We start from the raw sequence: 12017 nt of genomic DNA, 5'->3' as shown, positions 1-12017 counted from the left end.
ATAAAAAAGAGAATTTAAGAAATTACATTTTTTTTAATCTCTATTTCCGTCAAAACAAACAAGGATAAATTGGATAGCGTCGACATTAGTGATGGACTAGTGATAAATTTATTCATCCTTAAAATTTCCGTTATTAAAAGATATTATTAATAAATCAGCGGCAGATCCATCGCTAATATTTAAAACTCTTCGGATACCCATAGTGATTGATCCGGCAACACCTATCAGTGTTTTTTTCCTCTCCATCTTCTATTTTTATACATTGTTATTGCAAATATATAAAATGCTTGAGTTAAATGCTGACAATTTAAGGCTATATCATGATTAAGTTGCAGCAATCGCAATGTAAAAATATTCATTAATTACCTAGCAAGGAAAATAACGCATAATTCTTGCTTGATGTAATGAAAGTAGAGAACTACTTAGGGTGGCATGAATAATGTGGGGCACGACTCGACTTGTACGCAAGGAAATCATCAATTGTTGTGTTTGATTAGCAAACAATGAAGAACAGTACAATTCAGTTTTCATTAATGCATAGCACAGTGTGTTGTGTGGATTGGATGGATTCATCTCATCTAATTAGATGCGGAGCAGTGCCCATTAGGGCATTGGCGTTATGCAAAGTAAAACGATAGAACAAGCCTTATAGGTTGACTGTTGTTTCGCTGTTTAGCGTGCAAGAGGATGATATTTGGGGTACCCCACAACTATAAAAATGAGGCAATCATAAAGGGCAAGTTTTTGAGAAAATAGACTAAACAATGCCTCTATTGTTGCCATCACCTTTGCAGCCTGTATAGCTTTGGTGTTTTGCATGGGCAAAGATCTTAATTATGGGGTGTCACAATAGAAGAAGCTGAGTTGTCTCATGAAAAGCGTTTCTTCTTCTTCTTCTTCTTCCATCCATCGTTCCTTCCATCCTTCCATCCACAAACCAAACAAGAAAACTGCAAATCGCCCATTTGCGGTTGACCATCTGACTTCAACTTTAATTTATTTGGCTACATATTAAATGTGAGTTCCAGCAAGCTGCGATTTTTTTGTTTGGTGTCCCCTACAGAAGCCCCTCCTATTTAGCTCTATTAGAAAATGAGGGTTGGATAAGATAGGCATGCACACGAGTGGGGAATGGCATGTTCTCCGACATATGGTTCCCCACCCCCACGCCTCACCAGTCACCTGTCACTCTCTCCGCCTCTCATCTCAAGCACACATGACACAACATTTGTCACCCCTACGTTGCATCAGTCCCCTTCAATCCATCTTCTTTGTCTGCTCCACTTGCATAATGTTTCAAACCCAATTCTCCAAGCGCAATACGTTGAATTGGGCTGGGCTAAAACCTCCCCATTTCATGCCTTTAACACGACCTCAAAATCTCTGTCCAACAATGCAATCACCATTTAGGGTCTTGTATTTCAACAACCCAACAAAATAATATTGTCCTTTTGTCAACTTTCCAAATCAATCATACATCATGAAATCTACAAATTACAATAGAAATTAGCATAAATTGTACATAAATAGGATTTGCTGATAGCTATATCAAAAAACTTTTATGAAATGCTTAAATATAGCTAATACTCCATCTCTGTACCTTAAAATTAAACATTATTACTATCATTTTTCATATAATTTAAAAAATCACAATTAATATTATGTTAATTTATATTTTTAATTTTATTATTCTTTTTATACCCTCATTATTTCTTCTGAAAATATTCATTTTTCTTTTTTTTTTTAATTGTTTGCTTCGAAAATATATAAAATTATAATTATTATCACATTTTTAGAGCCATTTTCTTAATAAGTAGGATAATGGTACAATAAAGGCAGTCATATGATTGCATTCATGTCTTCAAACTTGTAAATTAATATGTTTAAAATAATTTGAGTATTTAACAAATGTTGGCATGCATTGCATAAATATTTAATAGAATACAACAAGTTAAAGAAGTTCGTATGATCTTTTTTAATCCTCTGATAGCTAAACCAAGGAAGGAAATAATGATATGGAAAGGATAATTGATTCCGGACTAGAATTTATATGTCCGGCGCCGGGACATCCATTATTAGCCGGAAAATTCAGCCCTTGTGGTGGAACGAGGTGCTTCAGTGAATGGGCTGCGCTAATCTAAGGTTCAGGCTAAGTCCGTAGAAGAGGCCCATTTAAAGGAGCCGAAGGTGCAAAAAATAGGTTTATTCTCGACTTCTTCCCCTCACTCTGGGACTTAGGATAGTAATGGATGGTGTTTTTGAATATCTAATTTGATTAGATTTTATTTAATAGGTTTTAGTAATAAACAATTAAATTTAAAATGAATTTAAGATTAAAAAATAATATTTCTAGGGAGCTTAAGTGGATATAATTTAAATGATAATTTCATATATGTTATCTCTATGAGACTCAAGTTCAATTTTTCTCTCTATATCTATGTAAAAGAAGTATTTTTATGGAGTTTGACTTTTAACATATTAAGTATTCTTTATTTAAATTAATTTAAATAAATAAATAATTAAATATGATATATTTTTTATAATAATATTCATAATTTTTTTAATATTATATATTTAAAAAAATTAAATTTAAATATTATATAAGATTATTAATTTTTAAATTATAAAATATTAGTTAAAATATAAAAAATTAAATGATATCAAGCAATAATAATCGATTTTAAAATGGATATTTGTAATTTATAATCAAATTTAATTAGATTTAAAATAAATTTAAGTACTAAAATTATTAATAGAATTTTAAACCCATTATTATACTCATTATATATACTTATAATTTAATTATATATATGTATATATATGATTTTTTGTTATTTTTTTTTATAAATGATACAATATTATTATAATATTATTTTTATTATATTTAATTATTTAAATTAAAATATTAATTTTATTATTATTTTAATTAATTATATAAATTATAAAATACAATAATTTATGTATTTTCAGTTTAGTGATCATTATTATAAAAAAATTTAATTTTATTATATTGATATTTTGAAATTTTATATTGTCATATTATTTAATATAAATAAATTTAAAATTTATTTAATATATTTAATAAATATTTTTTATTTTTTTAATTATAGATTATTATATATATTATAAATACTATTATAGATTAAAATATAAATATAAATTTAAGTATATATATTTAATTAATTGATAATATTATATAATTGATATTACTAAGTAATCAAAATTTTTTTTCTTTTCTTTTTCGTATCTTTATCTTATTTTTATATTTTAAATCTAAAATATAATGACTTAAAATTAATATTGAGAAGAGTATAAATTTTTATATAAATATATGCAAAAATATAATTAAACTTTCTTATTACTTCATGGCTAAAATCAACTACTTAACTAAGATTTACTAATAAATTAAAAAATTAAAAATATATTATTGTACATAAGGATATTAACAAATTATATTTAGTCTACATTTAAACTTAGTAAATAAAAAAAAAAATTAAAATCTTATACAATTACATATAAAATGTATTTTCTTTTACGTAAAAATAATATTAATCATCCCAAATATTATTAGATGTATCAATATTAAATAGAAAAAAAATTTAAGAAAATAAATATATTTTAACCTATATAAATATCATTAAATTTGTAAGAATATTAGTTTCATTAACTATGGCAATAGTAATAAGTTGTTAATGATCACATTCATGGATAATTACTCTCACAAGAATAATACATGTGACATATAAAAATTCAAAAATTTAAAGACTTATGTATATATTTTGCTTATTAGAAAAAAACAAAAAATTTAATAAATAAAGAAAAAAAAATCACATTATATGTTAATATCAATTAATCTTGAGTCTTATTACAGGAAAATATAATATTTAAATACAAAAACTATCCATTACAAGTCAAAGTCAATTTTAGTTGGATTGTTGATTTTTTATTTTTATACTATAATTTATAATATTTATTATTATAAAATATAAAATAGGAATTAATTACATTAATTAATCGGTTACAAATCCTTTTATTTTTAATATATTAATATAATTAAAATGTGTTAATATTACTTGTGAATATAAGATTGCATTATTATAATGGAAAAAATTCCTTCTCTTTTACTACCGTATGATTGGTAATTTTTTTAATTTACTTATATTTTAAATATATTAATATAATTACAATATATTTATATTTATGTTGTTTTTAAAATTTTATAACTCTATTATAAAATTATTTCATCCATAACATGAAAATTTATTGGATAATTAAGCTTTAAATTTCAGATTAAAACACAAAGAAATTATTTACAAATTTGTTGTTCTTGATATGAATAATCAATCTATTTTCATCAAATTATTATATGCGTATAAAAATTTATTCACGATATGATCTTATTATTATCAATAATATATTGTCTAGAAATTAAATGTTTTTATGATAATATAAAAGATTTTTTTTTTTTAACGTTTAACACCTTTTTTTAGCTAAACGTTTAACATCCTTTTTTAACTCCACCACAAAGTGTCATGAATGATATCCAAAACTCATTGGCTGTGGACATGAGTCTTTTGAATTGCTTAATAACAATCCTAAGCGTGCCAATAACTTGAGTCATTTCAATGAAGATAACTGGATGCTCAACAAAATCTTTACCGACCGTCTCTGCCACAATGCGGCTCATAGAGAGAATTTCACGCTAACCATGAGGGCTAAGCTAATTTCATTTTCTATTTGCGGGATTACCTGAAGTGGTAGAGCAGAAATGCAGGTGCTGTAACGTGGAAGAAAAGGTAAACAAGGGGAATTATGAAAATTGGACAGCTGGGCTTATTTTTTGTTAGCTGGTGTGTTATGTCCCCATTTGACAGGATAATTAAGTACACATCTCCAGCTGTGGCCTCTAATGAAAGCTCTTGATCACATTTATCATTACCATTTAATCTTTTTTTTTTCTGTGAAAAATAATTTTTATATAAAAATTATTTATTTTGTGAAAAAAAATGTTTTATAAAAATAATTTTTATTATTTAATTATAATGTTAAATTAGATAAATGTATTTTATAATAAATACATAAGTTTTTTATATTTTAATAATATTATTAAAATTAAATAAATTATTTTTCATAAAAATAATTTATTTTTTCTAGCCAAAATATGTGTAAAAGAAGCCTAAAAATAGAATATTTTTATTTTGAATTTCTGAGATGTTTAATATGCTGTGCTCATTGTCCACAGTTCCACTGTTTTTATTACCAAGTTGTAATTTAATCTGCACTTATTGTTTATTAGCGGAATCAGAAAAGATTTGCTGGTGAGAATTCTTTGTTTTTGGAGTACTGATGCATGCGGGAGTTTTAATTAGTGGTGGGGTGGGCAGAACTGAAATACCTGCGGCCTTTTCTGCAGAGTCGCTATCATCACTGTTTACTTTCCTCCACCTAATCTAATTATATATATATATATATATATATAGTGGTTTAAGAGCTTAGTTGGAAGAAAAAAATAAGAGATTAGCTCTGGTTTTTGCCCTCTATCTGTCATGAGCCATCACTCATCAACTCAATGACCCTCATAATTGCTGTTTTTAATGTCCAATTCTACCCTTGTTGGTGGACTGTCCCTGCTCTCTCAAGGATATTGTCCCTTTCCCAGCAAATAAAAAATACACCCACCCCACTTCTCGTTGTGGGTCATCTTTCTGTGTTCTTTAATTTAACCTTTTATTAATTGCAAGTATCAATTCTTTGTTGGTGGAGCATTTGTTTTTCTTGCGTCTTAAGAGGATTTGTTGTTTACAGGTAGAAAGGTTTTTGCTTGGTTGTTTGTACGGGTATTCCTACTGCCAAATGTCAGCTTCTTGGCTTGTTAACAGATTTATGAATACAGTGATATATACAACTTCGAAGCCTGGCTTATGCTTTTTGAAATCGGTTTGGAGAGGTTGAACTTTAAAGCTTTTGACCAAGGTAATATCTAATGCCATTTTGGGTTTTTCTTTCACTCTTTAGATTAGATGTGGGCTCATCCTGTACTCTTTAACTTGTCTGTCTCTTGCCTATTTCTTTCTGCTAAATGAACTATTCTTAGGAGATTTCATGTGACAAAACAGGAAGAGAAAATGCCTGGAGCTAATTGCCGGTCTCCCTATTCATCTTGTCCTCTTTATCCACACATGAGTTCCTCAAGGTAAGCTATTATTGACACTGCATTTTCTTCCATATTCAATGAGAAGAGACTGCGTTCGGTGATTTTCTCCTGCTTGTCTTGCAGTGTTCCAGACAATGAAATGCGCAATAATGTTCTAAATATGTCTCCTAAGCTATCTTCTTATCGAAATTCTGTAAGTGTCTCCCATTTATGCTTGCTTAAGAAAACGTAATTGCCCTTATCGAATGATTTTCTTCTCATTTCATTAACTCTTCATTGATATCATAACATTGCTTAATAAGGATGATCATCCTCATGGATTTACTATCTGACACAAGCAATTTCTTAAATATGTTTCTCATTTAAAAGTTGTTTCATTCCACCATCTTGCAAGTACATTAGCTGTTCTCCTTTTCAGCTCTGGCTATGGAATAATAGAGTTTGTGCAGTAGTTTAGAATAAAGTAGATAGGGCAAATAGTGTAAAGGAACTGACTTAAACTGTGTTCTTTGGCTCCTGACTTTTTTTCTTATAGATGGAATTTCTTTAACGCTAAGGAAAATGATTTTTCTCTTTATCACGTGCAGCGAAACCAGTTAATTCCTAGATTTATCCAGAGACATTTTTCCTTAAAAAAGGTTACCTTCTTTTTCATCCCATTGTATGGAGATGCATTATCATATCTAACATCCGAATAGCCTTTACTAAGATTCATCGATTACTTTGGTCTTTGCATCCTCTGCTAAATCTGTGCCATATTTTTCATTTATCTAACCAACCTTAACATTTGTTAAATCCAGGTTTCTGTATATATCTTCAGGTATTGGTATATATCTGAAATATGGCTGTCTCACAATATTCTGTTGTGATTTTAGTGAGCTTACCTTGTTTCCCAATATTAGATAATTTGTCACACAGCATCACAAGAAGTCCTGATTTCAAAAGCATTGTAAATTCAATAATCTTCTTTATGTTTTGATGCAGATTGTAAAGTCAGGGAACATGCTTTCTTCTGAGGCTTCCCTTAATTGGAACTCTGAGAACTCAGAGGGTTTTACCCCCTGTGTATCTATTCCGAGTAATGGCACTCCGACTCTGAAGGTTTGATGATATACACTACTGTGTTGACAATTTAGATGAATAAATGATCACTGATGATTTATACAACTTGATATGCATCTGTCACATCGGGCAATCTAAATATATAAAGGAGCTCTATATGCATAATATGTCATCAGATAAACCGGACAAAGATCTACCATTGAACGGGAAAAAAACTGAAATGATTTGCTACCATTTTTATTACTCATGTTAAATGTGGCATTTGGATTAACCATGTTTCTTCCCCTCACATTTCCTCCCTTTAATTCAGTTTTTTCAGTATAATGTTTGACCTCTTGGCTATCTAATGTAGTCTTCTGATGCATTGAGGAAGGAGATTGCCACACTTGAGGCTGAAATATTGCATTTGGAGCGATATCTTCTGTCACTTTACAGGACAGCTTTTGAAGAGCACATGCCTGCCACATTAAATGTCCCTAAAAACCATATGCAATACAAGAATGGATCACTATCAAAAGTTCCTGTAAATCAGTCACATTTTAATTTAAGACCACATATAGAGAATAGCAATTTAATTTATCATGATCAAACTTCCCCTGCACATGGCTGGGCTAGTTCAGATGATCAGAGTTGCATCAGTAGCGTACATACAACATCAAGGGTAAGAATGCATAACAACCTAGCTTTCTGAAATACAACTGCGTTACTTTTTCATGCTTACTTCTCTTTAAGTAATTGCCAATCATGGTAATAAGCTGTTAGCTTTTTTTTTTATGTCCATAACGTAAGATGTGATCATCCAATCTCTATGATGCATTTGCAGGACCAGAGGAATGCTGATTCTGGTCGTCGCAGCCTTGCATATCACCTTGGTGCTTCTTGCTTAGTAAATAGCCTTAATATCCCAGATAGACTCTCTGAAGACATAATGAAATGCATGTCCTCTATTTACTGCAGACTTGCTAACCCCTCTCATAGCCATGGGGGTTTGTCATCTCCTCCTTCATCTTTGTCATCCTCAAGTATATTCTCTTCCCGCTATCCTTGTGATAATTTGAGTCCACAATACAGTGAGGACACCACAGTGCATCATCAAGGGCTGAAAGAAGAGGGTGGACCATATGCTGCAATGACAGAAGTTTTGAAGATATGTTTAGATGATAATAGTTTCAATTATGCTGCTGCAATGCTTAAAAATTTCAGGTGGTTCAACCTAGCTATCATATTGTGCATTTTGCAGCTTTGACTGCACTGGTTTTATGGTAGCATAAAATTCTGTGTTCTAGTCCCATCCTTCCAATGGTCAGGAAGAGGCATTATGTCTTAGGCTACGGTTGAGGAACAAATGGCATCCGTGTGAGTTGGGGTGTCCAGTCCTTACCATTAGCCAAAAAGGGGGGGAAAAATTTCTAAGTGCTGGTCTCTTTTGTAAAAATAAAAACTTGTTTGGTTTTCCATAATTCTTATTTGTTTTTATAGCTGTGTAGGTCATTGGTTCGAAGTCTTGAGAAGGTGGATCCAAGGAAGATGAAGCGTGAAGAGAAGATTGCTTTCTGGATTAACATTCATAATGCATTGGTCATGCATGTATGTATGTCTACAGAAATTTGAAGCTTCTATAACTTTGGCTCACAATAATGAATTCATAGCTAAAAATAGAACACCATAGAAATGGTTCATACAAAGCAACCAATATTCTGAGAAATTTCTTATATAGGATTTATGTCAATGCCAACCCCTTCACATGGTTTTAAAGTTTATTTTGCACAATATGAAATTTACACAATATTATAAAAGTTATGAGACAGACAGGATTTCATGCAATTTCACTTGATAATTCTCCAAACAAAACTTTCAGTATCATAGATTGTTAATTCACCTGCATTGTACCATACGACCTGTGAGCCTTGATTTATCATCCAAGTTTACTTCACTTTGAAATTACCATTCATATTGTTCTAAATACAAGGTGATGGTGCTTATGAGATTTTCTTGGCAGGCATATTTAGCATATGGAACTCATAATTGTGTAAAAGGTGCCTCCATTTTGAAGGTGAAGAATCTATCCTATATATCCAATTGTTTGTCATGAAATCTTGTTCAATTGTTGTCATTGTGATTCTCATATTTCAGGCGGCATATAATATTGGTGGACATTGCGTAAATGCCTGTGTAATTCAAAACTCCATTCTTGGAATTCGGTCACACTATTCAGAACCGGTATGACTAGTCTTTTTAAAATCCCAATATCACTTGTATAATCATTATCCATGGATGCTTATAAACACAATTGAGGTGTGCATTTATTATGAATAAGGCGATGAGTGGACTGACATGAGATGAGCTGACTGTAATCAGCTGACTAAGATAAGATGAGCTAACTGTAATAGGCATCTCAGTTAGGGGTAGTATAAATAGGAGGGAAATACAAGTAATGGGGCACTCCATAATCAATAACAATGCAGAATTCTTCTTTTCTCTCTTCTTCTTCTATTCCTTCTTCCCTTTCTTTCTTTATTTCCTTTCTAATTTCTATTCTTTTCTGTGAGTAAGAACCTGGTTACATAACAGCATTTGTTTGTGGTGGATGTACAATTTTACATTTATACCACTTTTTGTTCCATTCCTCATCTTGAAAAGTATATGGAAGACGGGGACAAACAAAAACAAGTAATCATGCTGCAGCTTAGTGACTGAATTTATGAATCATTTCAAGCTTCAGATGGGCCTGCCTATATTCTCGGTGCTTTGGGTTCCTTAAGTTAGTGTTACAAGATAAGGGAATGATTAGGTGTCTTGTTTTGAAGGGTTTAGTAAGGTAACAAGGAGGACGAGTGAGGGAATTGTTTATAGGTGTGCAGAGAGTCTTAAGAAGTGTTATGATGGGAATACATCCCCTCTGTTAGATTGAAGTAGGCAAAGTCTCTTGTGCTGAATTTAATTTGCATGTTCTGTTTAACCGCTCAAGCATAAGCTGAGAACAAGATTAATGCAACCTCTAGTAGACAACCAAGCAAGGCTGGAGTTTCTTGACCCCTCCTATTGGTGTGTTGGGATTAATTAGTTTGTCTTGAAACAGCAACGGTAGTAAAGTGGTTGTATGCATGCTAAAATAATAGTGACAGCTTCTTTTTGTGTAAGGTTAGTAGGTTACAACTTATGTTCGCATTTCTTTTGAAGGGGGTCACCGCATCTTTTCCTTTTTTTTTTTGGATAAATATGTTATCTTCAAGTTTCAGAATTATAAGTTTAAAAAGTTATCATCTGACTCTTTGAAAACTAGTCCGAGATAGCAAGCTCCATCAATGTGAGCTTGCTACGCTAGGTATCAGTTTTCAATCTCTCAGTGAAAACAATGCCACAATTCTTATGCTTAAACATAGGTGTGAACGGACAACTACAGTACTTGAACCTTAGCAATCCTGCAAAAGATGTCTACTGCCTCCACCAGGGCCATCTTTAAGAAATGCTGCATCACAAATCAAGATTAAAGTGTTAAATGAAAGATGCATCGAGTTGTCTGCACTTGGCAATCAACTGGTGCCTTGACATTTATATGCTGAGGATTAAGGAAATTTGACTAATATGATGTTTGATTAGAAACACCTGGTCATCATGGCAGCAGTAGAGTATAAACTAAATATCTATTCATGCCTATTCTATGTAAAGCAAAACATATATTATTATTCTTCTTCCCAAATATTTCATTTTCTTATTGCCTCTTTTAACCCGCTATGAATGCAGTGGCTGCAAACTCTGTTTTCTCCCGGAAGGAAATCTAAGACAGGGAGCTCTTGTCATGTCTATGCCCTAGAATACCCAGAGCCACTTGTTCATTTTGCACTTTGTTCAGGGGCATATTCTGACCCTGCGGTGAGAACATTTTTGCAAATTCATTTTATAAATCTTCCTAAATGTTGATTAGTTTTGAAGTAAGTTTTCAGTTCATTTGCAATAGTCCTTTGTTTGAAGTGGATACATTCTTTTGAGTTCAGGCTCGGGTTTACACAGCAAAGAATATCTTTCAAGAATTGAAGCTTGCTAAACGAGAATTCATTCAAGCTAGTGTCTATATTCATAAGGAGGCAAAGATTTTCCTACCAAAAATACTTTCTTACTTTGCAAAGGATATGTCAATGGATATGCATGGGCTCTTGAAGTCAATAAGTGGGTGTCTCACAGAAGCTCAAAGGAAAGCTGTGAGTAAATGCATGAAAAGAAAGGTGGACAAGTACATCCACTGGTTACCACAGAGTTCGTCCTTTCGGTATGTGATCCATGGGGAATTTGCCAAAGGGAGATAAAATTGTCTGATCCGCACGATCTCTTTATCCATGTAGGATCTTTTAAACATAGTAACGGTAAAATCTTAAGCTGTACAAAAGTAATGGAATGATTTTCAGTATCTTAAAGGAAATGCAAGTTACGAACAATTTCTTTGTAAGATGTATTTGTGTTTCTAATGTGCAAAGTGTCTGAAAGAATGATATTTAAAATGATTAGCCCACACGCAAAAATGTGATATTTCTTCTCAAGGATTGGAAAATACCATAGCAATGGTCAATGGAGACGCAGTTGGCAATTATTGCCAACATGTGGAAGATAACTTTTGATAATTGCAATTTATATAATTATAATATTACGGTGTCTTAATTTAAAAATATAATATAAAATTTTTAATTTTTTAATTTTATATAGTAAAATTTTTTTAATTTTTAATTATTAATTTTTTTAATTAAACACTAATTTAAGGAGGGAGAAATATTAATTAAGAGTTATATTAAAATTATTTATATTAGTG

The 12017-nt window shown here is 31.1% G+C and overlaps 1 protein-coding gene across 9 annotated transcripts; it reads left to right on the top strand.

Moving 5' to 3' along the window:
- Positions 1–5185: 5185 nt before the first annotated feature.
- LOC110669243 (uncharacterized) lies at positions 5186–11712 on the top strand. 9 transcript variants are annotated; one of them, XM_058130803.1, is made up of 13 exons: positions 5186–5318; positions 5806–5973; positions 6117–6193; positions 6278–6347; positions 6742–6792; positions 7139–7255; positions 7569–7877; positions 8040–8419; positions 8704–8803; positions 9186–9269; positions 9350–9436; positions 10961–11089; positions 11212–11712. In XM_058130803.1, the coding sequence occupies exons 3-13, from the start codon at positions 6126–6128 to the stop codon at positions 11518–11520; spliced, it is 1704 nt and encodes a 567-aa protein (XP_057986786.1). In that variant the 5' UTR covers positions 5186–5318; positions 5806–5973; positions 6117–6125; the 3' UTR covers positions 11521–11712. The 9 variants fall into 9 exon arrangements, with proteins under 9 accessions (XP_057986786.1, XP_057986790.1, XP_057986783.1 ...); XM_058130807.1 differs by lacking the exon at positions 5186–5318 and adding an exon at positions 5484–5692 and having other exon boundaries at positions 6095–6193; XM_058130800.1 differs by lacking the exon at positions 5186–5318 and adding an exon at positions 5485–5692.
- Positions 11713–12017: the final 305 nt, after the last annotated feature.

The sequence above is a fragment of the Hevea brasiliensis genome, chromosome 2, assembly GCF_030052815.1.
Source record: "Hevea brasiliensis isolate MT/VB/25A 57/8 chromosome 2, ASM3005281v1, whole genome shotgun sequence".
Taxonomy (NCBI): Eukaryota; Viridiplantae; Streptophyta; class Magnoliopsida; order Malpighiales; family Euphorbiaceae; genus Hevea; species Hevea brasiliensis.
Note: the sequence above shows the minus strand (reverse complement) of the source record. Positions and strands in the feature narration are given on the sequence as shown.

What these genes read in the sequence shown, in the direction of transcription:
- LOC110669243 (XM_058130803.1), top strand. Translation starts at nt 6,126, where the DNA reads ATGCCTGGAGCTAATTGCCGGTCTCCCTATTCATCTTGTCCTCTTTAT. An exon ending in GCGTACATACAACATCAAGG is followed by an intron (nt 7,878 to 8,039) that starts GTAAGAATGCAT and finishes ATGCATTTGCAG; the next exon opens with GACCAGAGGAATGCTGATTC. An exon ending in ATAATGCATTGGTCATGCAT is followed by an intron (nt 8,804 to 9,185) that starts GTATGTATGTCT and finishes TCTAAATACAAG; the next exon opens with GTGATGGTGCTTATGAGATT.